Raw genomic sequence first — 21,767 nt, 5'->3', positions numbered from 1 at the left:
AATTTGATGAGGCATCACTGCAGGCATTGTTGGATGGGGCTAGGGCCCACAGGGAGGTCCTGTTTCCTTCTTCAGGGAGGAAGAGGCCTTCCAGTCAGACCAAGGCTGTGTGGCTACAGGTGGCTGGGGAAGTCAACTCCTTGGGCCTCACACGGCGCACCTGGATGCAGTGCAGGAAAAAATTCCATGACCTTCATCGCACTGGAAAAGTAAGTATGAAGTTTCCATCACCCTCAACCTGATCCCCATTGCCTTTCCTCACCAGCACTCAGCTTTAGCAATCTCTTCCTCCACATCCCACTTGACACTCACATCCATGCACCCTTAGCCATTCCCTCTCTCTCTATGCTCACATTCACCTAACTATTCGACCATGCAGCCCTCACACTCCCTCTCACTCTGATGCTTTGAACACAACTGACAACACACAGGGAGGGCCCTTGGTCTTGCAACCTCACTCCATCTTTGTCTCCTTCTAAGTATCTATGCTATGCAATCTCTGCACTCACTCCTTCATTCTCACTCAACCTCCACTTGTCTCCCTCATTGCAGGAGAAGAGAGCTCACAACAGGAGAGAGTGAGCCAGGACAGGAGGAGGGCCACCCTCATTAGCCCAGCTCACCCCCTGGGAGGAAGACGTCCTGGAGATTGTCGGGGCTGATACAGATGTGGAAGTTGGGGAAGGACAGACAGGTGCATCCCCGCAAGCTGATGACAGAATAGTTTTCCATCTCTCTCATTGACATTGCATGAGTCGCTGATAATGATTCTGAAGCTACATCATATGGACTTATGATCATCTGCAAAATGCAATGTGCATGTAACCTTGGCATCACATCTCTAACTTTTTCCTTGACTCCCCCACAGGACCATCGAGAGCCCCCGTCCCCACTGTGCAGGAGGAAGAGCCTGAGATTCCAGACTCCTCAGAGGAATCTGCAACCTCTGAGGGTGCAGCGTCAGCAGAAATAAGCGCACCCAGCACCAGCGCAGACTCTCACACTTCGGGGGGACCTTCGGGACATAAAGTAGTGTTGTCACCTGGTGTATCACAGCTCACAAGTGAGTATCAGCAGATTGTGGAGACGGACAGCAGTGGAGAGTCCTCATCGGAGGGCGCAGGACTCTGCCAGCTTGGCTCAGCTGCATGTCGACCCTCTGCCTCTGGGTCCATCTATAAGATCAGAGGTGATGGAACTCCATGCACAGATGCAGGAGTCTCTGGCAGGTTTTGTCTCCAGGGTCGCTGCGAGTGTGGAGCGAATGGAGGAGTCCATAGCAAACATGAGCAGAGCCTTTGTGGAGTCAGTGGCGCATGAATGCATCAACATGAAAAGGATGGCTACCTACGTGGAAATGATCGCTGCCTCCGTGGTAAGGCTGGCTATGGTAGAGGAGAGGAGGGCTACGGCCATGGAGGAGGTTAGTCGCCAGGGTGTAGAAAACATGGTGAGTGTTCAGAATAGAATGACATCTCTGGAGGAGCAATGGGCATCTATTGAACAGAGAAACCAGACCTTCATGGAAGTCCTTCTGAGTAGGACTGCCATTGCAGATACGGGTCCCCATGGCCCCCCTGATGTGCAGCAAGGTGCTCTCAAGCCACTTGCAGGCGCGGAGGGGGAGCTGACCCATGAGAGTGAGGTTGGTGGCAGGCCTCAAGGAAGTGGGGGATCCTCTCCAAGCGCTCACACTTCCATGCCACTGCAGAGCCCTCGGTCAGAGCCCCACCGGAGTCCACACCCAAGTGAGATAGACGTCTCAACCCCTGCACAGCTGCAGGAGCAGCAGACTGCTGACGAGCCCTCACAGGCTCGCCACCCAAGAGGATGCCCGCCAAAGGTGTCGAGACAGGAGCAGCAGGAAAGTGAGCAAGGGGACTCCACATCTGCTGAAGCCACAGGGGAACCACTACGTAGGAGCATGCGTAAGAGGAAAATAAAGCACAAGTAGTGACAAGGGTAGTCACTTGGGTGAAAAGTTGTGTATATTGTAAAAATGCCATCAGTTGGTTCTTGTGCATAAAAATTCTGATGGCAACTGTTGCACTTCTGGCATGTGTCATTTCGCGAATGGGGCTTTCACACTGAGGGCTTAGGATTACTTGCAGTTGTCAGGATGCTGGTCAAATAGCTAGGAATCCGCAGGGTTTGGCCATTGTCGATGCACAGGTAAGAAGCTGCAAGGCAAAAGAGTTTGATTTACTAGGCTAAGCAAATCTGGCCAGGATGAGTGCGTTCCTTGCATCCCGGGCAGCAATGTTCTCACGTAATGCTGCTGCTGGTTGATGGTGTGGTGTATGTAACCTGTTCCACCTTAAGAGAACTACCTTAAGAGATGTACTACTTTCTCTTAGCTGCTGTATACTGTAATACCGGTGGTGACCACACCAGTATATAAGTGTTGTGCAGGGATTTGCTGGGCAGTTCAGCCCTGACCTCCGAATAGTAAAGACCTGCTAAAGTTATTCTTGTGGTCTATGTCCAGTGATTTATAATAAGCATAACTGGGACACACAGACTTAACAGTGGCGACGAGTCCGATCTTACCCTGCGGCAGTTTTACATCCAAGGCAGCTTCATCCTCAGAACAGGCGTCGAGAAGAGGCATCCGCCCTCATCATCCTGCTGAGCACCATCGCACGGGAGCCATCGAGAACCCGGGTTAAAAAGAAAAAAAGTTCTGACCACGAAGCCCTCCATCAGCGACAGGCAGTGATCATCCCTTCTACCATGGTGGTGGGTAAGCCGATCAGCGACACGAGCAGAAAGTCGGCCGCGTTGACTGTGGAGTGGGGGAGGGAAAACGGAGGAAAAAGGGCGGAGAACTCGACCACGGCCGGTGAAAAGGGTCGGGCTGCAGTCGAGGCCGAGAGGCGCAGCGACTGGGGCAGCTTAAGGCACGAGAGCCGCGGAGAACTCAAACGCAGCCAGTGTAAAGGACCGGGCTGCATGCGGGGCTGAGAGGCGCAACAGCAGGGGAAGCGTGAATGCCCACGGGAACCGCGGGGGAGTAAAAGCAGCGTCAGGGAATTGAGAACCGCTGGGGAGGCGAGAACGGCAGCAGCACGGCAATCGCCATTGCAGCCAGCGGGGGAAGAAGGCAAACGCGGGAATCCGCCATTGTAGTCGGCGGGGGAAGAAGACGAGCGCGGGAAAGATCGCCAAGCGCGGGAAGCCGCCATTTTAGTAGGTGGGGGAAGAAGACAAGCGCGGGAAGCCGCCATTTTGAGAAAAAGAAAAATTTAAAAACTTGCAAGGATGCCTAAACATGGGAACATTAATACCTTTGATAGCGATATCGAAGATTGGACCACGTATGTAGAACACATGGAAGTTTATTGTAAAGCAAATAAGGTACCAGACGATGAGAAAGCACTAACCTTATTAAGCTCAATGGGTGCGAAGACATACGGGCTATTGAAGCACCTTCTGTCACCAGATAAACCGGCGGATCAGACTTTCGCGAATATTGTTACTGTCCTGAAAAATCATTTAAACCCCACGCCGCTGATGATAGCGGAACGATTTAAATTTTACAGAAGAACGCAGCTGAAAGACGAAAGCAACGCTGAATTTTTAATTGAACTGCGTAAGCTATCAAAGTACTGTCAGTTTGGAACAGGACTAGCAGATGCGCTGAGAGATAAATTTGTGTGTGGATTGTTAAAAGAAGGAACACAAAAGCGACTGCTTGAGGAGAATGATCTTACGCTTGATAAAGCTGTCACTATTGCAGCATCGCACGAAGCCGCAGCGAGAGGCACTGCGGAAATGCAGCTACGGTCACCGGAACTCAGCACCAATCAAATGGTCTTGGGTACAGTAAAATGTTATCGTTGTGGAAAGACAACGCATGATCAGAACCAGTGCTGGTTCAAAAATCAGGAATGCAGAAAATGTGGCAGGCTTGGTCACATAGCTAAAGTATGCCGGTCAGGAAAGAAGACCAGCAACAGAAAGTCACCGCAGGAAAAGTACAGAAAGGTACACAAGGTGACAGAGAACAGTTCGAACGAACAGAAGTCAAATTCAGACTCCAGCAGTAATGAACTGGGTAGTCTAAGAGTACACAATGTTGGTAAGGAAGCAGACCTCCAAACAATTTGGGTTACACTTCAGATAGCAGGAGTCCAAGTGAAGATGGAATTGGACACTGGATCGGCATTGACGGTCATGAATAAGAAAGATTACAAAAGGTTATTCCCACATATTCCCCTACGGGATACGGAGATTGTATTGAAAACATACACGGGGCAAAGAGTATACCCCATCGGGAAGATAGAGGTAAAGGTGGTCCACAAGGGCAAAGAAAGCTGAGGAATGGACTTATATGTGCCACCTGAGGGAGGTCCACCACTACTGGGACGGGAGTGGATTTGGAAAATAAATATGGACTGGCATTCCTTAAAAGCACTAACGGTAGATTCTGGTAAAAAAGATGTCAAACCTAAACGATTGTCCAGAATATTGGACGATGCTAAAGAGGTGTTCCAACAGGGACTGGGAACACTGAGAGGAATTACGGCAAACATCAAGGTTGAAGAACATGCAAACCCGAAATTTTTCAAAGCCAGACCGGTACCTTATGCGATACGACCTGCTGTGGAAGCTGAGCTGGAAGGGCTAGAACGTTCAGGAGTACTGTCTAAGGTAGACTGGAGTGAGTGGGCCACGCCCATTGTCCCCGTCATGAAGCATTCATTGAGCAACAAGCCGGGGGAACCGGGGAAGGTTCGCATCTGTGGAGATTTCAAGATCACTGTTAATCCGGTGCTTCACACGGTGCAGTATCCGCTTCCGCGGATTGAAGATATCTTCGCTTCGTTGTCTGGCGGGAAACACTTCACCAAGATAGACCTGGCGCAGGCGTACTTACAGATGGAAGTTGAGGAAGAGTCACGCCAGTATCTCACGATCAACACGCATAGAGGCTTGTACCGGTATAATAGACTGGTTTTTGGAGTGGCATCGGCTCCAGCAATTTGGCAGAGGGCCATGGAGCAGGTATTACAGGGAATTCCAGGCACACAATGTTACCTGGACAATATTCTGATTACAGGAGATGATGACGAGGAACACCTTGCAAATTTGGAACTGGTGCTCACCAGATTGAAAGAATATGGACTTCGAGTTAATCGCCAGAAATGTGAGTTCTTTCAGAAGCGGATCTCGTACTGTGGTCATGTCATTGACCAGGAGGAGCTTCATAAGTCTCCTGACAAGATCAAAGCTGTTGTGAAGGCTCCCGCTCCGGATAATGTATCCCAGTTGAGGTCGTTCCTAGGGTTGATTAACTATTACCATAAGTTTCTGCCAAATTTATCCACGGTGCTGCACCCGCTGAACGCTCTTTTGCAGAAGGGAGTACCATGGAAGTGGAGCGAGGACTGTAAGAGGGCCTTTCGCAAAAGCAAGGCATTGATCACCTCAGAGGAAGTGTTGGCTCACTTCAACCCAACGCTGCCTATTCGTTTGGCTTGTGATGCTTCTCCATATGGTATTGGGGCAGTACTCTCACACAAGTTGCCAAATGGCCTGGAGAGGCCAGTTGCATTCGCATCCAGATCATTGACCTCCGCTGAGCGCAACTATGCTCAGATAGATAGGGAGGCTCTCAGCCTTGTGTGGGGAGTAAAGAAGTTTAATCATTACCTGCAGGGCCAAAAGTTTACGCTTCTGACAGACCACCAGCCGTTGGTATCCATTTTTAACCCTAAGAAGGGTGTTTCGGTGATGACAGCACAGAGACTCCAGAGATGGTCCGTTTTCCTAGGGGCACATCAATATGAGATCGAATTCAAAGGTACAAAGCAGCATGGTAATGCTGATGGGCTGTCGCGCCTGCCACTACCTACAGAGGAGGAGGCACCGACGGTTGACCCTGTTGAGTTATTTCACTCGACCATCATCGAATGTTTACCAGTCACCAATGCAAGTATTGAAAGAGAAACCAGGAACGACCCGACACTGTCCCAGGTCTACGAAGTGACAGTGAAGGGATGGCCAGCACATAGTGATCCACTGTTACCGGCATTCTCAGCAAGACGAGAACAGCTGTCCGTCTGTCAAGGAACATTGATGTATGGAACAAGGGTGATTATTCCTCCTAAGTTAAGAGAGACAGTTCTAAAGGAACTGCATGAAGGTCATCTGGGGGGAGTCAAGATGAAAAGCCTTGCTAGGGCTTATGTGTGGTGGCCGGGTATCGACCAACAGATAGAGGATCTGACGAAAAGCTGCTCAGGGTGCCAAAAAGTGCAAAATGCACCTCCGATTGCACCGCTGCATCCATGGGAATGGCCTTCAACCCCATGGCAATGTGTACATATTGACTTTGCTGGTCCATTCATGGACTCCATGTTTTTAATTGCGGTGGACGCACATTCTAAATGGCCAGAAGTGATTAAGATGACTACCACTACCTCGGAAAAGACGATCGCGGTGCTAAGAACGATATTTGCAAGAAATGGATTGCCAGAACAAATATGTTCAGACAACGGACCGCAGTTCGTGTCAGAAGAATTCCAGAAATCCATGAAGAAGAATGGGGTGAAACATTATACCTCTTCCCCATATCATCCGGCTACAAACGGATTGGCCGAGAGATTTGTACAAACGTTCAAAAAAGCAATAAAGGCCATGAGCGAAGATCAGATTCCACTACAACACAAGGTGGACAAATTCCTACTGGCATATCGAAACGCCACTCATGCAGTGACAAACCAAAGTCATGCCATAATGTTCTATAACAGGAGGTTGCGGTCCAGGTTGGACTTGTTAAAACCAAATGTGCGGAGGGAAGTTGAAAACAAACAGTTCCAGCATATAAATAACAAGACCACTCGGAGTTTCGAAATAGGACAACCAGTGTTAGCCCAGGACTATAAAAATGAGAAATGGCAATCTGGAACAATTCGGGCCAGACAAGGACCCCTGATGTACACGGTAGATATTGGTGAAAATGTAATACGGCGTCATGCTGACCAACTGGTAGAATCGAGAACAAGGGTCGAACCCATGGTTACGGCAGAGACAACCGTGGAAGAAGTTAGTGAACCTGAAGCATCTACCTCAGAAGTGAATGTACCTGATGATGATGTCCAATCCATAAGAGACCAACTAGATGAGTCACCCCAGCAACGAGAATCAGAGACCCCTGAAAGGCATTATCCAACTCGAATCAGGAGGCCTCCTCAGAGACTGAATCTTTGAACTGTTTTGCATGAAGTTGTATATATATATGTTATTATGTTATGTTAAATGGGGATATAACTGTTAAGCTAAAAAGGGAGGATTGTGGTGTATGTAACCTGTTCCACCTTAAGAGAACTACCTTAAGAGATGTACTACTTTCTCTTAGCTGCTGTATACTGTAATACCGGTGGTGACCACACCGGTATATAAGTGTGTAGGGATTTGCTGGGCAGTTCAGCCCTGACCTCCGAATAGTAAAGACCTGTTAAAGTTATTCTTGTGGTCTGTGTCCAGTGATTTATAATAAGCATAACTGGGACACACAGACTTAACAGATGGGCCTCTGCAAGATGCTCGTTTTCGCCCTCCTCCTCCTCCTCATCATCATCATCATCATCATCATCATCTGAGGAGGGTATGTGAGGAGCCATTTGGTCCTCAGGAATCTGCAAGCCACACGACGCTGTGCCATGTTGTGGAGTACACAGCAAACCACGATGATTCTGGAGACCCTGGCTGCTGAGTACTGTAGGGCTCCACCAGATCTATCCAGGCATCTGAAGCACATCTTCAGCAAGCCAATAGTTTGCTCGATTATGGATCTGGTGGAAATGTGGCTGGAGTTGTAGCGCTCCTCAGCTTTATTGGCTGGCCTCCTCAATGGCGTCATTAGCCAAGTCCTCAGGGGATAGCCCTTGTCTCCAAGTAGCCATCCGTGAAGTTGGTCTGGCAGCCTGAATAGCAGAGGCACACTAGACTGGCGCAGTATGAAGGAGTCATGGCAACTGCCTGGGTACTTGGCACAAACATGCAAAATCTCCTTCTTGTGGTCACACACCAGCTGAACGTTAAGGGAGTGGAAGCCCTTGCGGTTGACAAAAATACCTGGATTGCGATGGGGTGCCCTAAGGGCCACATGTGTGCAGTCAATGACGCCCTGCACCCTTGGAAAGTCTGCCAGATGAGCTAATCCAACCACTCGCACCGTCACATTTGCACAATCCCTGGTGAAATGGATGTGATTGTGCGCGAGGGCAAAGAGGGCATCGGTTACCTGCATGATGCAAGTGTGTGCGGCCGCCTGGGAGATGCCGCTGATGTCTGCTGCTGATCCCTGGAATGAGCCTGAGGCCAAAAAGTTGAGTGCGGTGGTGACTTTGATGGCCACTGGTAAGGAGTGTCCACCTGGTCACCTGGGCAGCAGGTCTTGCTGTATCATTGCGCAGATGTCAGTCACTACCTGTCGTGAAAGTCGGAGCCGCCTTTGGCACTGCTGCTCAGTCATGTTGAGGTAGCTGACCCTGTGTCTGTAGACCCTGTTTGGGGGGTATCTCCTGCGCCGACGGGCTTCCATGCGCTGGCCCCTTCTGGCCTGTGCTGCCTCAGGTGGGTGAGCAGCAGCCTGTCGCTCCTGCTGCTGCTGCTGTTGTTGGTGCTGCTGTTGTTCCTGGTTCTGCTGCTGCCGCACCTGGTGCTCGAGCTCCTCTAATGCCAAGAAGGGAAGGAGAAAAATGGCTCCCATGCTTCTGGCATATGCCTCCGCTGAGGAAGCGCTGAGGGTGGTGAGAGGGGTTTCCCAGGAGTTCACACTGGAGATGTGTGTGAGGCTCCAACCTTCCATAGGTGTGGTTAAGCCTGGTAAAAGTTGCCCCAGGCCTGAAACAACAAAGTCCTGCCACCTGCAAATGATGACTGATCAAATCTCCTCTTTAATGGTTGACCTGCAGCTGATAGTCAGCAAGCCAATAGTGCTCACGCCAGGTTTCACAGGCGTGATCCCCACCAGGCGTGTTTTACATGGGAAAAGGGTTAAAAATGCAAGGGCCTGTTAAAATGGTATTATAAAGGCCAATTGTTGCTGATTAAGGGCCTTAAAGACCAGTCCCGCCTGTTGGAGGCGGGACTGATTCAGGACCATCAGACACGCCTGGGTTAAAATGGCTTGGGGTCGGGAACCAGGCCGGGGGGGTCCTGACCCCCAGTTTTTGTGATTTTAACCCCCCACATGCCTCAAAGCCCGCCTGATGGCTGAGTTAAAATCGACCCCCAGCACTGCCAATGAAAGTACAAACATGGACATGGCAGAGAGACAGAACCTTCACACCAAGATAATGTCCTCTCTGCAGGATCTTCTGAAGCAATATTTACTTTTGGATTTGTCTTCTGATGGGCTTCATTCTGTATTTAAAAACATGGAGACTGGGATGCAATCCACAAAGAACCAGGAGCGAGAAAAGACAATGGAGACTACTTTACAGCTGGTGACGTTTTACCTGGAGAAACTGGATGTGAGCAATAGGGTGCCATCCCATAACTTGGTGACTATTATTGGAAGTGTGGGGCTTCAATATGCAGATCCATCGCATGTTGTAAGGGAGGCAGCCATTAAAAGCTTGTCTGGATTGCTTTATATCCAGTTACACCTTGAAGGGTTTCCTGTGGGTCATCAAGTTAAGGAAGTGGTGCATCTGAAAGCCATCAAAGGCAGGTTAAACCCACTTACCAGTCAGGCCCTCTTTCAAACGTGCACTGATGTTAGTAAAGTTTTATCTAAGTGCATAGCTCGTGATCAGTTGAACACTCTGCTCTTCACCACCTTTAAAGGACTAACAGACAAGCAACGGAACGTTTCCTGCACAGCTTCTATTGTCATAAATGTCCTCATTACCAAAAGTGGAGCCGCCCTTGCAGACATTCGGGGAACAATCAAAGTATTGTGCAGTCACTTGCACTCAATTACTGAGCCACAGGTGACAAACGCAGTGACGCATTCTATCTCCATTCTGGCGTCACACCATGTGCCAGCAGTGTTGTCCACTCTCCTCACTTACCCTAGTCCACCTGACAGGTACATTAGTGACATATGGAGATCACTACTGTCAGATAATGCACTAGCCACAGCCGCAACCAACTACCTACTTGACAACTTAAAGTCATTTTATGACGGCGGCAGAGATTCCCATGTCAGAGATACAAAAGATTCAGCAACTCAGCAACCTTTAGCTGTCCTCTGTGCTCTTCATGAAGTGGTACGAAAGCTCGAATCAGGGGAAGTGATAAACATTCTATACCCCCAGTTAGTCAGCACCCTTCTAATTCAACTCAGCTTCAGTGTTTGGGTTTGGTTTCCGACCAACTTTTTGAGAATTCCAAAGGATGGGAACACCTTCCGTCCTACTCTAAAACTGAATGACGCTGGCACTTGCCATTACTCAGCTGAGATATTTCAAGCTGTCCTGACACAGGGAAAGGGAGATGATACCATCATGAGAGAAATGGGAGGTTGGGATCTCTTTGTGAGTCCAAGAAAGCACCATGAGGGGGTTACACTGCTGGCAAGCACATTGACCATGTGTGCTGCCCCTCATCTGATCAGCATTGTGGAACAACTCACTCCTTTCCTTGTCAACAGAGGCGCGAGTCAGAGAATCACAATAGCTGCCTTCTTTGGGGAGCTTTTAAATCATTCAGTGGTATCGGACTTGTTGCTGACGGATACCCTTCTGGAGAGTTTGTTTCCATGCTTGAGTGATGAGTCCCCTATTGTCCAATGGCTCGTTCTACAAGGTTTGGGAAACGCTGCAATCGGAGCTTCTCAACAGATAGACAAACACTGCGTCAAACTGTTGTCCACAATGATATCTGTGATTGACGAGAAGTCCAAACCCAAGAATCTCATTGCTGTTGAGGCAATGTTGAGCATTTCCAAAGTTCTAGATCAGCACCAGGAGAATTACACAAATCCCATTCTTGGCGATGTAGCACTTGTAGTTCAGCCTTACTTTGAAAATCAACATGAGAAAGTGAGAGCTGCGACGTTTAATGTACTTGGGAAGCTAATCAGATTTGGGACTATGGAAATGAACCCTCCACTTATGGAGCACATCAAGTCCACCTTGATCAGCTTGCTGCTGCATCTCAACGATGAGGGCAATGAGGTCATCAAAGTCTGCAAATCCGTGCTGAATTTCTACGGTCCAATAATGGAGTCAGAAAACATATGTCAGCCAGCACAGGCAAGATGGGCCGAATGGCCTCCTTCTGTGCTGTAAATTTCTATGATTCTATGATCACTTCTCATTCTTCTAAACTCTGGAGAATATAGGCCTAGTCTACTCAAACTCTCCTCATAGGACAATCCCCTCCATCCCAGGAACCAGTCTGGTGAACCTTCGTTGTACTCCCTCTATGGCAAATATATCCTTCCTCAGGTAAGGAGACCAAAACTGTACACAATACTCCAGGTGTGGTCTCACCAGGGCCCTGTATAATTGCAGTAAGATGTCTTTACTCACATACTCAAATCCTCTTGTAATAAAAGCCAACATACCATTTGCTTTCCTAATTGCTTGCTGTACCTGCATGTTAACTTTCAGTGAATCCTGTACAAGGACACCCAGGTCCCTCTGAACACCAACATTTCCCAATCTCTCACCATTTAAAAATACTCTGCTTTTCTACTTTACTTAACAAAGTGGATAACTTCACATTTCTCCACATTATATTCCATTTGCCATGTTCTTGCCCACTCACTTAGCCTGTCTATTTCCCCTTGAAGCCTCTTTGCATCCTCCTCACCCAACTCTGTATCATCAGCAGACTTGGATATATTACATTTAGTCCCCTCATCCAATTCATTGATGTAGATTGTGAATAGCTGAAGCCCAAGCACTGATCCTTGTGGTACCCCACTAGTTACAGCCTGCCAACCTGAAAATGACTCATTTATTCCAACTCTCTGTTTTCTGTGTTAACCAATCCTCAATCCATGCTAGTATATTACCCCCAATCCCATGAGCCCTAATTTTGTTTAATAACCTCTTGTGTGGCACCTTATCGAATGCCTTCCGAAAATCCAATTACACCACAACCACTGGTTCCCCCTTATCTATTCTGCTAGTTACAACCTCAAAAAACTCTAAAAGATTTGTCAAACACGATTTCCCTTTCATAAATCCGTGTTGACTCTGCCCAATCCTATTATTATTTTCTAAGTGCCCTGTTACCATGTCCTTAATAATAGATTCCAGCATTTCCCCTACTACTGATGTCAGGCTAACTGGTCTGTAGTTCCCCGATTTCTCTCTCCCTCCTTTCTTAAATAATGGGGTTACATTTGCTACCTTCCAATCCGTGGGAACCGTTCTAGAATCCAAGAGGGAACCCAAGTTTTTCTCCCTTTAGCCAAGAGTGCTGAGGCCAGTTGTAGAATCCCAGCTGAAGTTCAGTCACTCAGCACAGATCAGGGATTGAAGCTGGGGCATTCTTGGGGGTAAGAATACCTCTGATCCCCAGTGCAATGGCACTGTAAGTGTGTTTGTGAAGATCTCCAGAAATGATGGCGGAAAATTGGGTGGGCACCAAAGTGGGTGGGGACATGGCATAACCCGAAAAACGATTGGTACGTGGTGGAAAATGCAGACTGTGTTGTTACAAACAATCTTTACAGTTTAAAATCTGTATTGTTGCAAATTGTTTTCTTGTCTTCATGGAAGCAAAGTTATGATAATACATTAAAGCCCGTTCACTCCTAGTTATTTGGGGTAGCTGGCCAGCGTGGCACTGCTGCAAGTCCTACCCCAACCCCAGTCTCCAAACCCTGTCCCCCAGTCCCCAGTCCCCGCCCCCAGTCCCCAGTCCCCGCCCCCAGTCTCCAGTCCCCGCCCCCAGTCTCCAGCCCCCGCCCCCAGTCTCCAGCCCCCGCCCCCAGTCTCCAGTCCCCGCCCCCAGTCTCCAGTCCCCGCCCCAGTCTCCAGCCCCCGCCCCCAGTCTCCAGTCCCCGCCCCCAGTCTCCAGTCCCCGCCCCCAGTCTCCAGTCCCCGCCCCCAGTCTCCCGTCCCCGCCCCAGTCTCCAGTCCCCGCCCCCAGTCCCCAGTCCTCGCCCCCAGTCTCCAGTCCCCGCCCCCAGTCTCCAGTCCCCGCCCCCAGTCTCCAGCCCCCGCCCCCAGTCTCCAGTCCCCGCCCCCAGTCTCCAGCCCCCGCCCCCAGTCTCCAGCCCCCGCCCCCAGTCTCCAGTCCCCACCCCCAGTCTCCAGTCCCCGCCCCAGTCTCCAGTCCCCGCCCCCAGTCTCCAGTCCCCGCCCCCAGTCTCCAGCCCCCGCCCCCAGTCTCCAGTCCCCGCCCCCAGTCTCCAGTCCCCGCCCCCAGTCTCCAGTCCCCGCCCCCAGTCTCCAGTCCCCGTCTCCGGTCCCCGCCCCCAGTCTCCAGTCCCCGCCCCCAGTCTCCAGTCCCCGCCCCAGTCTCCAGTCCCCGCCCCCAGTCTCCAGTCCCCGCCCCAGTCTCCAGTCCCCGCCCCCAGTCTCCAGTCCCCGCCCCCAGTCTCCAGTCCCTGCCCCCAGTCTCCAGTCCCCGCCCCCAGTCTCCAGTCCCCGCCCCCAGTCTCCAGTCCCCGCCCCCAGTCTCCAGTCCCCACCCCCAGTCTCCAGTCTCCAGTCCCCAGCCCCCAGTCTCCAGTCCCCAGCCCCCAGTCTCCAGTCCCCAGCCCCCAGTCCCTGCCCCCAGCCCCCAGTCCCCGCCCCCAGTCCCCAGCCCCCAGTCTCCAGCCCCCAGCCCCCAGTCCCCAGCCTCCAGTCTCCAGTCCCCAGTCTCCAGTCCCTATCTCCAGTCCCTATCTCCAGTCCCCGCCCCCAGTCTCCAGTCCCCGTCCCCAGTCTCCAGTCACTGCCCCCTGTCCCCCATCCCCAGCCCCCCAGCCCACCAGCCCAACTCCCCGTCCCCTTTCTCCAGCCCCCAGTCTCCAGCCCCCAGCCCCCCGTCCCCAGTCTCCAGCCCCCAGTCCCCAGTCCCCAGTCTCCAGCCCCCCGTCCCCAGTCTCCAGCCCCCAGTCCCCAGACTCCAGTCTCCAGCCCCCCGTCCCCATGAAGCTGTCTGACTCACAGAACATAAAAGCAGCCCCACAAAGTCTCTGTGAAATAAGTCAGCTCCAACAGCTTGTTTTCCCTTTGCCCTGGTTTCTCTGTGTGCCAGGAGTTCTTAAATTACCTCCCAGTCCACAATGCTGAATAATTTCACTGACTGCAACATTAGTCAAAGCTTTTAGCTGGAAACTATAATATGCTTAATGATTCTTTCCACTTCTGCAAGCTATACATTTTCTTTGATTCTGCTCAATAGTAACAAGCTTGTAAACTAATGCGTGACCTGACCGTTTTTTGTTGCCCAGTAATAAGCACTAAAGCCTGTATTTTTCCATTAATTGCAGGTACTTTTAATGTTATACAAATTCCCAACAATCGGCAAATTCAAAGGTCTTTGATTGTTTCCGAATCGGCCTTGTTCTGATCATTTAAATTCTGGGCTCATCGGCCCTGAACTGACTATAAGTATTGGTGTTTCGGCCATATTTTGGATAGCAAAGTCTTCTCCCTCCCTCTCCCTGCCTGAAGAATCCAACTCATGGTGCAGTACAGTTCCACAGGCTCTGCTACCTTATCCATGGAACATGCTTCAAATGTGAACCTACAATGTGAGAGTTGACAGGCTATTCAACCAAGGGGGGAATCTCAGATAAGTCCAGTCCTGTCCTTACCTGAGATCCACACACCAATGGGGGTCATTTTGACTTTGGACAACATCGGATCAGCTGCCCATTAGACATCTCTCTTGCTTTTCATTTCTGTTGAAGTCCATTGAAACCCATGCCCTTTCCAGGAGAGGTCACTGGAAAGTAGTGATTCGTAGCAGGGCCCTTAACTTTTCATTCTAACTCAGAGGTGGTGGAGCTAATTAGAGCAGCCCAATAGCTTCTGCAACTCAGTTCAGCTAAGCCGGGGAATTGAAGAGAAGACCTGCCTAGTCGGTGTGGCTCAGTTCCCCTCTGCACAATAACAATAACTTGTATTTATATAGTGCCTTTAATGTAGTAAAACTTCCAAAGTGCTTCACAGGAGTGTTATAAGGCAAAAAAATTGACACCAAGCCACATAAGGAGAAATTAGGGCAGGTAACCAAAAGCTTGGTGTCAAAGAGGTAGTTTTAAGGACCGTCTTACAGGAGGAAAGAGAGGTAGAGGTGGACAGGTTTAGGCAGGGAATTCCAGAGCTTAGGGCCCAGGCAACAGAAGGCACGGTCACCAATGGTTGAGCGATTATAATCAGGAATGCTCAAGAGGGCAGAATTAGAGGAGCGCAGATATCTCGGGGGGGGGGTGGGGTTGTAGGTCTGAAGGAGATTACAGAGATAGGGAGGGTTGAGGCCAAGGAGGGATTTGATAACAAGGATGAGAATTTTGAAATCGAGGCGTTGCTTAACCGGGAGCCAATGTAGGTCAGCGAGCATAGAGGTGATGGGCGAACGGGACTTGGTGCGAGTTAGCTGCACCCTGGTCATTGTCTTTGTCAACTGGACCATCAGCCAATGTCTCAAAATGGGACCTCTTAAATAATCAAACCTTGATGAAGGTGTCTATTCAAGCCATGAAAGAATGACTCCTATATTTAATTTTTGTTCGGCTATTGAGAACTTATAGGCTAAAAAATGACATCATCAAGAAAAAGAGAATGTGCAAATTCGTGGAATCCCTTCCCAGACATCCCAGCATTGTCAAATTGCATTTAATTTTGTATTATACAATTTCAGGCAAAGTCGAAAAGATTTAGAAATCATTCATTGGGATTCTGCAGAATTTGCTCCAGAAATGCTATCGGATTTAATGTCACGCAATATGTTGGTGAAGGATAACCATCTCTGTGTGTCGAATTTTAGCTGAAATTCAGCTCTCAAGGGAAGAAAACAGTAGTGCATTAATGAAGATGGAACCTGATAAATCAGACAGACACACAGCACATTCAGTTACTTATCACTTTGTGTTTTGTGAGGCCTCTAGGTAGTTATATCCAGCTGTACTCCTCCACCAGAAAAAGCCAGGAACTTGCTTTCCCGATGATCGGAGCAGCAGCAGCACCCCATGCATTGTCCCCTTATTTAAATGTCTAAAAGTGACATGACCGCATAAATTCCTATTAATCAAGCTCCATGAGAACTGGCCATCCACCCACAATGTAAAGAATCACAGGGGATTAGACAATAAATAGCAAGTACAGCATAGTTGCCTGCAGGCACTTCCGGCTAGGGCATGGGGCAGTCTTAATCTTGTCAATCCGTAAGGAATATTAAAGTGGGAAAATATCCTTCGAGAAATGTAAAATATTCCAGTCAGGCAGCTGCATGGATTTATGTTTAACCGTGGAACTGCATTCTGTGCATACCATGGGAAAAAAATGTGAAGAGTCAGACTGATAATTCCTCCACACTAATCAAATCATTGTGAAAATGCAGACAATAAAAATACTGTTACCATAGAGAAATTCAGTAATGTCAACTCTTTGAGAAAAATACAGAGAATAATGGCAGCTTTGTATCGGAATGGGCTTCAGAGCTCAATAAACATTATTGGCTGCCCTTTTCCGCTAAATAAAGAACATTTTGAACAAGATACACCGGTTCTGTGTAAATTTAATGGGCTGGATTTTGCGGGGGATCAGTGGGTATGATCAGTGGCGGGTCGGGTGGGAAAGTGATTTTTTCCCCCCAGCGGATCGGAACCCCGCTGTGAACCCGTCACCACACACCTTTACCAAATGTCGGGTCTGTCAGCGCTGAGCAGACCCGACACGCAGCGGCGGGGGAGGCAATTAAACCTATTAGTGGCTTGTTTATAGTCACTTATTAATGCTTTTTTCACAGCTTTTTGGATTTGACAGGTCGCCCACCGGTTTCCTGCTGTGCCTAGACCTTGTCTGTGAAGCTGAGGCAGGAGGTCAGTGGCCATTGAATCAGCTGATGAGTTGACAGCTTCAAATGTGAAGTCAAAGCTCCCAGCTGATTGAGAAATGTTCCCTTAACCACTAGTTTCTCGAAACTGCAATTCCGCTACAGATTCAGGATGCTGCAAGTCTTTAGATAAGTCTCCATCCAGTCTAACCTCATTAACTCTCCCACCATTGACAGATCACATCTGTCATCGCTACTTCACCTGCCATCTATTCCATCAGCATGGGTGCCCTTGAAACTCTCTCACCTTGGTCCTCAGAATCCCACCACGATCAGCCCTAACACCAACAGCACCAGGCACACCAGCAGCACCAACAACACCAACCTTCTCGGCAATCAACTGATTCTGCACTGAACACAGGGCATCAGCAGCCGACCACATTGCTGCCCGGGAGGCTGTCACCATGGCCAGATTTACTTCACTTAACGCTGTACACCCTGGCTGCCACATGATGCTCCAGGTTGGCACCACCCCACACTAACACATTAAAGCATCCCTACAATGCCCAAATCATTCCTTTTACACTCATCACCATTGTGGGGGGCACTGTTATGTCTCACCATTTACTGCAACTCACTAAGCCACTTCCAAAAGGTGCACACAAATCTGTCCAAGAACGCAAAGTATTGAAAATAAAGGTTTCAATGTTTGACACCACATTAACAGAAACTTTACATGAACATTGGATAAAACGCCCAAGAGCCTACCCTTGTGTGTTGTTAGTTGGTATGATTGGACTAGGATAAGAGTGAGTGTGAGGGGTGGCTAGTGAGATGGGGAAGTGATAATGTAGATAGAGAGGGATGGGTGGAGGTGCAAGGTAAGTTGATGTGAGTAAGGATGTGCAGGAGTAGGGTAGGGAAGGCAGAGTGATGGGGATGTGATGAGAGGCACAGCAGGATAAGGTTAAGTGTGGCTTTGTACTAACGTTTCGTGATCTACTGAGATCATTGAAATGTTTGCAGCACTGCACCCAGGTCCTCCTGAACACATCCCTGCTTGTGTCCTCCTCTGCAATGTGCAACCAGGCTGTGTTGATCTCCTGGGGAGGTCTCTTCCGCCCATGGGAAGGGAAGAGGACCTCCCTGCGTGCTGTGACTCCCTTCATAAGAATATGGAGGGAGTCATGGGAGAGCCTGGGTGCAGCCCTGTGCCTTTGTGCAGTGCTTGTCAGTATTTGCAGCACCTCAATGCTGTAGAACACTGACAGCACAAATGTCCAAAGAAAGTTGGCCATGGTCCCTTTAAGGAAACTGGCTGATGAGGCATCATGAAATGACATCACCAGACCCGCTTCCTCTAATTGGCTGGGACATGCGCTGGGCAGGCTTAACAAGCCCAATCACGGTAAATTCATTTCAGAGGCCGGGATGGAGCCAGCAGCGGGGTCGGGACACGCCGCCGATGTTGCCTGCCACCAACCCGCCAAGGTTGGTAAAATCCAGCCCAATGTTTCTATCTGATTTACTTGTTAGGCCACGTGGTTTTAGTGAAAATTTTCTGAAATGCATTGGCTGCCCTGGATAGGTGACACAATGTAGCTAAAGGTGCAATATGCTGCCTCTCGCCCTTCTCCTGTTCCCGACCCTCTACCTCTCCTTGTCCCCATCTCCCTATCCCTCCCCCTTTCTTTTCCTGAAACCTCTACTTCTTTTCACTACTCCTCCCTCCCCCCCACTTTGCCCTCCCCTGCTCCCCCTCCCCTTACCCTCATCCTCTCTTCTTGTGCAACTCCCGGTCCATTTTACCATTTTCCTGTCACCTTTCCTCCTCCTACTCTCCCATCACCCCTCTCTCCTCTCTCTTCCCCCTACCCCTCCTCACCCTCTCTCCCCCTCCCCAATCCTCTCCCCCTACTCTCCCTCATTCCTCTCTTCTGTCCTCTCTCCCTCCCCACCCATTCACCTCTCCTCACACCCCTTCTCCTTCCCCTCACCTCTCTTCTCCCCTCCCCCTTTTCCATGTCCTTTCTCCCTTCCCCTCTCCCTTCCCCCTCTCCCTCCTTCCTCTCCCCTCCCACCTCACCCTCCACCCCCATCTCTCCTCTCTCGCTTCCCATCTCACCCTCCACTTCCACCTCTCCCCCTCTTCCTTTTTCCATGGCCTTCCCCCTCCACCTCCCCTCACCCCCTCTCCCTCCCATCAGCACTGCATACCCAATAATAGACCCTTTCAGCAGATCGACATGGAGAGAGTAATTCCCACCCCACTTTGATCAGCTATATTACACTCTAGTAATTAGTTTTATATTTAACAAGGTTAAATCCTTTCACACTTCTGGAGCGTTCAACTGCTAGAAAACAACAGAACTCTAAGCCACAGGGCTCCAAGATCCTGACTAGGCTATTATGAAAAGTTCCTGTGCAGCTTTGATAATGTTTCCTGTACACTGTCATCAATCAAAACCTGCCCAAAATAGTATGGAAGCATTGCCATCGTCTCTGCGACCCTGTTCCCCCCATTGTGAATTGTTTGCATTGCATATTGTACAAAATGATCATCTAGACTGTGAGCCTCAGGAAGTTTGTCTGCCAGGTGTTGCGGGACTGCTTAGGGACCTTTCTGTGTGCTATTGGGACCTCCATTGACGAGAGCGAAGCCAAGTTAGAGTTAGACCTGTGTTTGATAAGATGTCCAGCACATAATCTAATCAACTAGTCACTCCAAGATAGCACGATAGTACAGATTATTGAACTCCAACCAGTTGTGCAATGGAATGGTATGTTTCAGGCGCATTCCCATTAAAAAGAATTGCACATCGCAGCAGAAGCTAGCTGCTTCCTTACAGAGACAGACAGAACAGAAGGCCAGTCCCCCTGGATCAGTCTCATGTACTACCCAATAATTGGCATTTGCAGAAGACTGGCAACAGGTCTGCTGCAGCCCATGCTTTAGACCAAGAACAATAGCTTGCATTTATCTAGTGCCCATAATGTGGAAAAATATCCCATGGTGTTTCACCCCAGTCTCCCGACACCCAGCACCACAGAATCTCTCCTTAAGTTACCGACATGAAAAAAAATAGACCGAAAGAATTTGCCAAGATTGGAATAAATATTTTATACATGTATAAGTATATTGGAGTAGCTTTGGGCGCAATTGGCGATTCAGGCGCAAATTGCCGCCCGTTTTGAAAAGTGTTTCCCCACCCCTCCCCTTTCCGCTCAAACTCATTTGCATATCGGTGAATGCAAACTCTGCCATGAACCAGTGCAATCGGGCATCATTTTAAAACGTAATTTTTATTTTAAAAAATATTGCTTTGAAAAATGTTCCTTGATATATTTAAGAGTAGTAACTTGCCATCGTCTCTGCGACCCTAAAGTTTGATTAATACAGCTAAAAACGGATTTCACAAAAAATAAAGCATTTTATATCTTAGGGGGCGATTTTCTGACGTCCGAGGAGGCAGGTTTAGAGGCGGGAAAGGCGGGAAAATCAGAAACAATGAGAGCGGGTTCGGAACCCGCCTCCGCGGGATTTTGCCAGTGCCGGTTTTGGAGGGAGGGAAACGGTCCCGCCTCCAGTTGGCCATAGCGCTTGTTAAGATGATTAAATGCTCGTTAAGGGCCTCTCTAAGCCTATTTTGAGAGGCCCTCGTGATTTTTCGAGCATTTTGGCGAGTTCCACAACCCTCCTAAACCACGCCAGCTAAACCTGACGGGTTGACTCGTGGGTGGTCTCCTCACAGCTGCAGGTGATGAAATAAACAAAGAACCACAGTCTAAAGGGGAGGCTCGGTAGCTCAGCAGGGCGAGATAAGGATCAGACTTGCTTTCGGTTGCTTTCTTCAGTAGCTGTTTGAGAACTTGAACATCTTTCTCTGCCTTACCATTCGACTGAGCATACAGAGGACTGGATGTGATGTGTTGAAAGTCATAATGTGCTGCAAACTGTTGCCACTCCTTACAGTTGAAGCACGGACCATTGTCGCTAATGGCAATCCTGGGAATTCCATGTCTGGCAAAGATGGATTTAACATGCATTATGACACTGCTTGCTGATGTGCTTGAGAGCAGCGCCATCTCAGGATAGTTAGAATGGTAGTCAATCACTATTAGATAGTCTTTACCATTCAAATGAAAAAGGTCCATACCAACCTTTTGCCATGGTGCTGTTGGTAAGTCAGCTACTATCATTGGTTCCTTTGCTTGTTTGTTTTGGTGTTTCTGACATGTCTCACATATGCCTATCATGTTCTCAATGTCCTTATTTATGCCAGGCCAATAAATAGTGTCTCTTGCTCTCCTTTTGCATTTTTCAATTCCGAGGTGCCCCTCATGAATCTTTTTGAGCATGTCTTGACGTAGAGCCTGTGGAATGACTATTCTGTTCTGTTTTAGTAATAGTCCACTTGGAACACTTAACTCTGACCTGATGTGATAGTGCTTTGGACAGGAACCTTTTGGCCAACCATGATGAATGTTCTCTATTACTGTTTGTAACACTGTATCTTTTACTGTTTCTTCTGCTATTTGCTTTGATTTTGTGTCTGACACGGGCAGCGCAGCAGTGACCATACTCACATGAATATCCACGTCTTCCTCAGTAGAGCTCACATGACTCATTGTGGGTGCTCGGGATAGTGCATCTGCTAACACTATATGTTTGCCTGGTGTGTAGATCAGTTCAAAGTCATATCTTTGCAGCTTCATCATGAGTCGTTGAATCCTTGGAGACATCTCATTCAGATTTTTTTTATGATGGCAACCAGTGGGCAGTGGTCTGTCTCAACTGTGAAGGTGGGAAGTCCATATATGTAGCCATGGAACTTTTCTAGTCCAACTACCAAGCCTAG

The 21,767-nt window shown here is 49.0% G+C and overlaps 1 protein-coding gene across 1 annotated transcript in view; it reads left to right on the top strand.

Moving 5' to 3' along the window:
• The first annotated feature begins 9,269 nt into the window (after positions 1-9,269).
• The window catches only part of LOC147110442 (maestro heat-like repeat-containing protein family member 1), a 119,586-nt gene continuing 107,088 nt past the window's right edge, over positions 9,270-21,767 (top strand). The window contains exon 1 of the mRNA XM_086002233.1: positions 9,270-11,213. Coding sequence (XP_085858359.1) covers positions 9,270-11,213 — 1,944 coding nt within the window. The remainder of the gene's footprint in view (positions 11,214-21,767) is intronic.

This window comes from Somniosus microcephalus, chromosome 11, assembly GCF_052327205.1.
Source record: "Somniosus microcephalus isolate GS21.2 chromosome 11, FLI_Smic_1.0, whole genome shotgun sequence".
NCBI lineage: Eukaryota > Metazoa > Chordata > Chondrichthyes > Squaliformes > Somniosidae > Somniosus > Somniosus microcephalus.
Note: the sequence above shows the minus strand (reverse complement) of the source record. Positions and strands in the feature narration are given on the sequence as shown.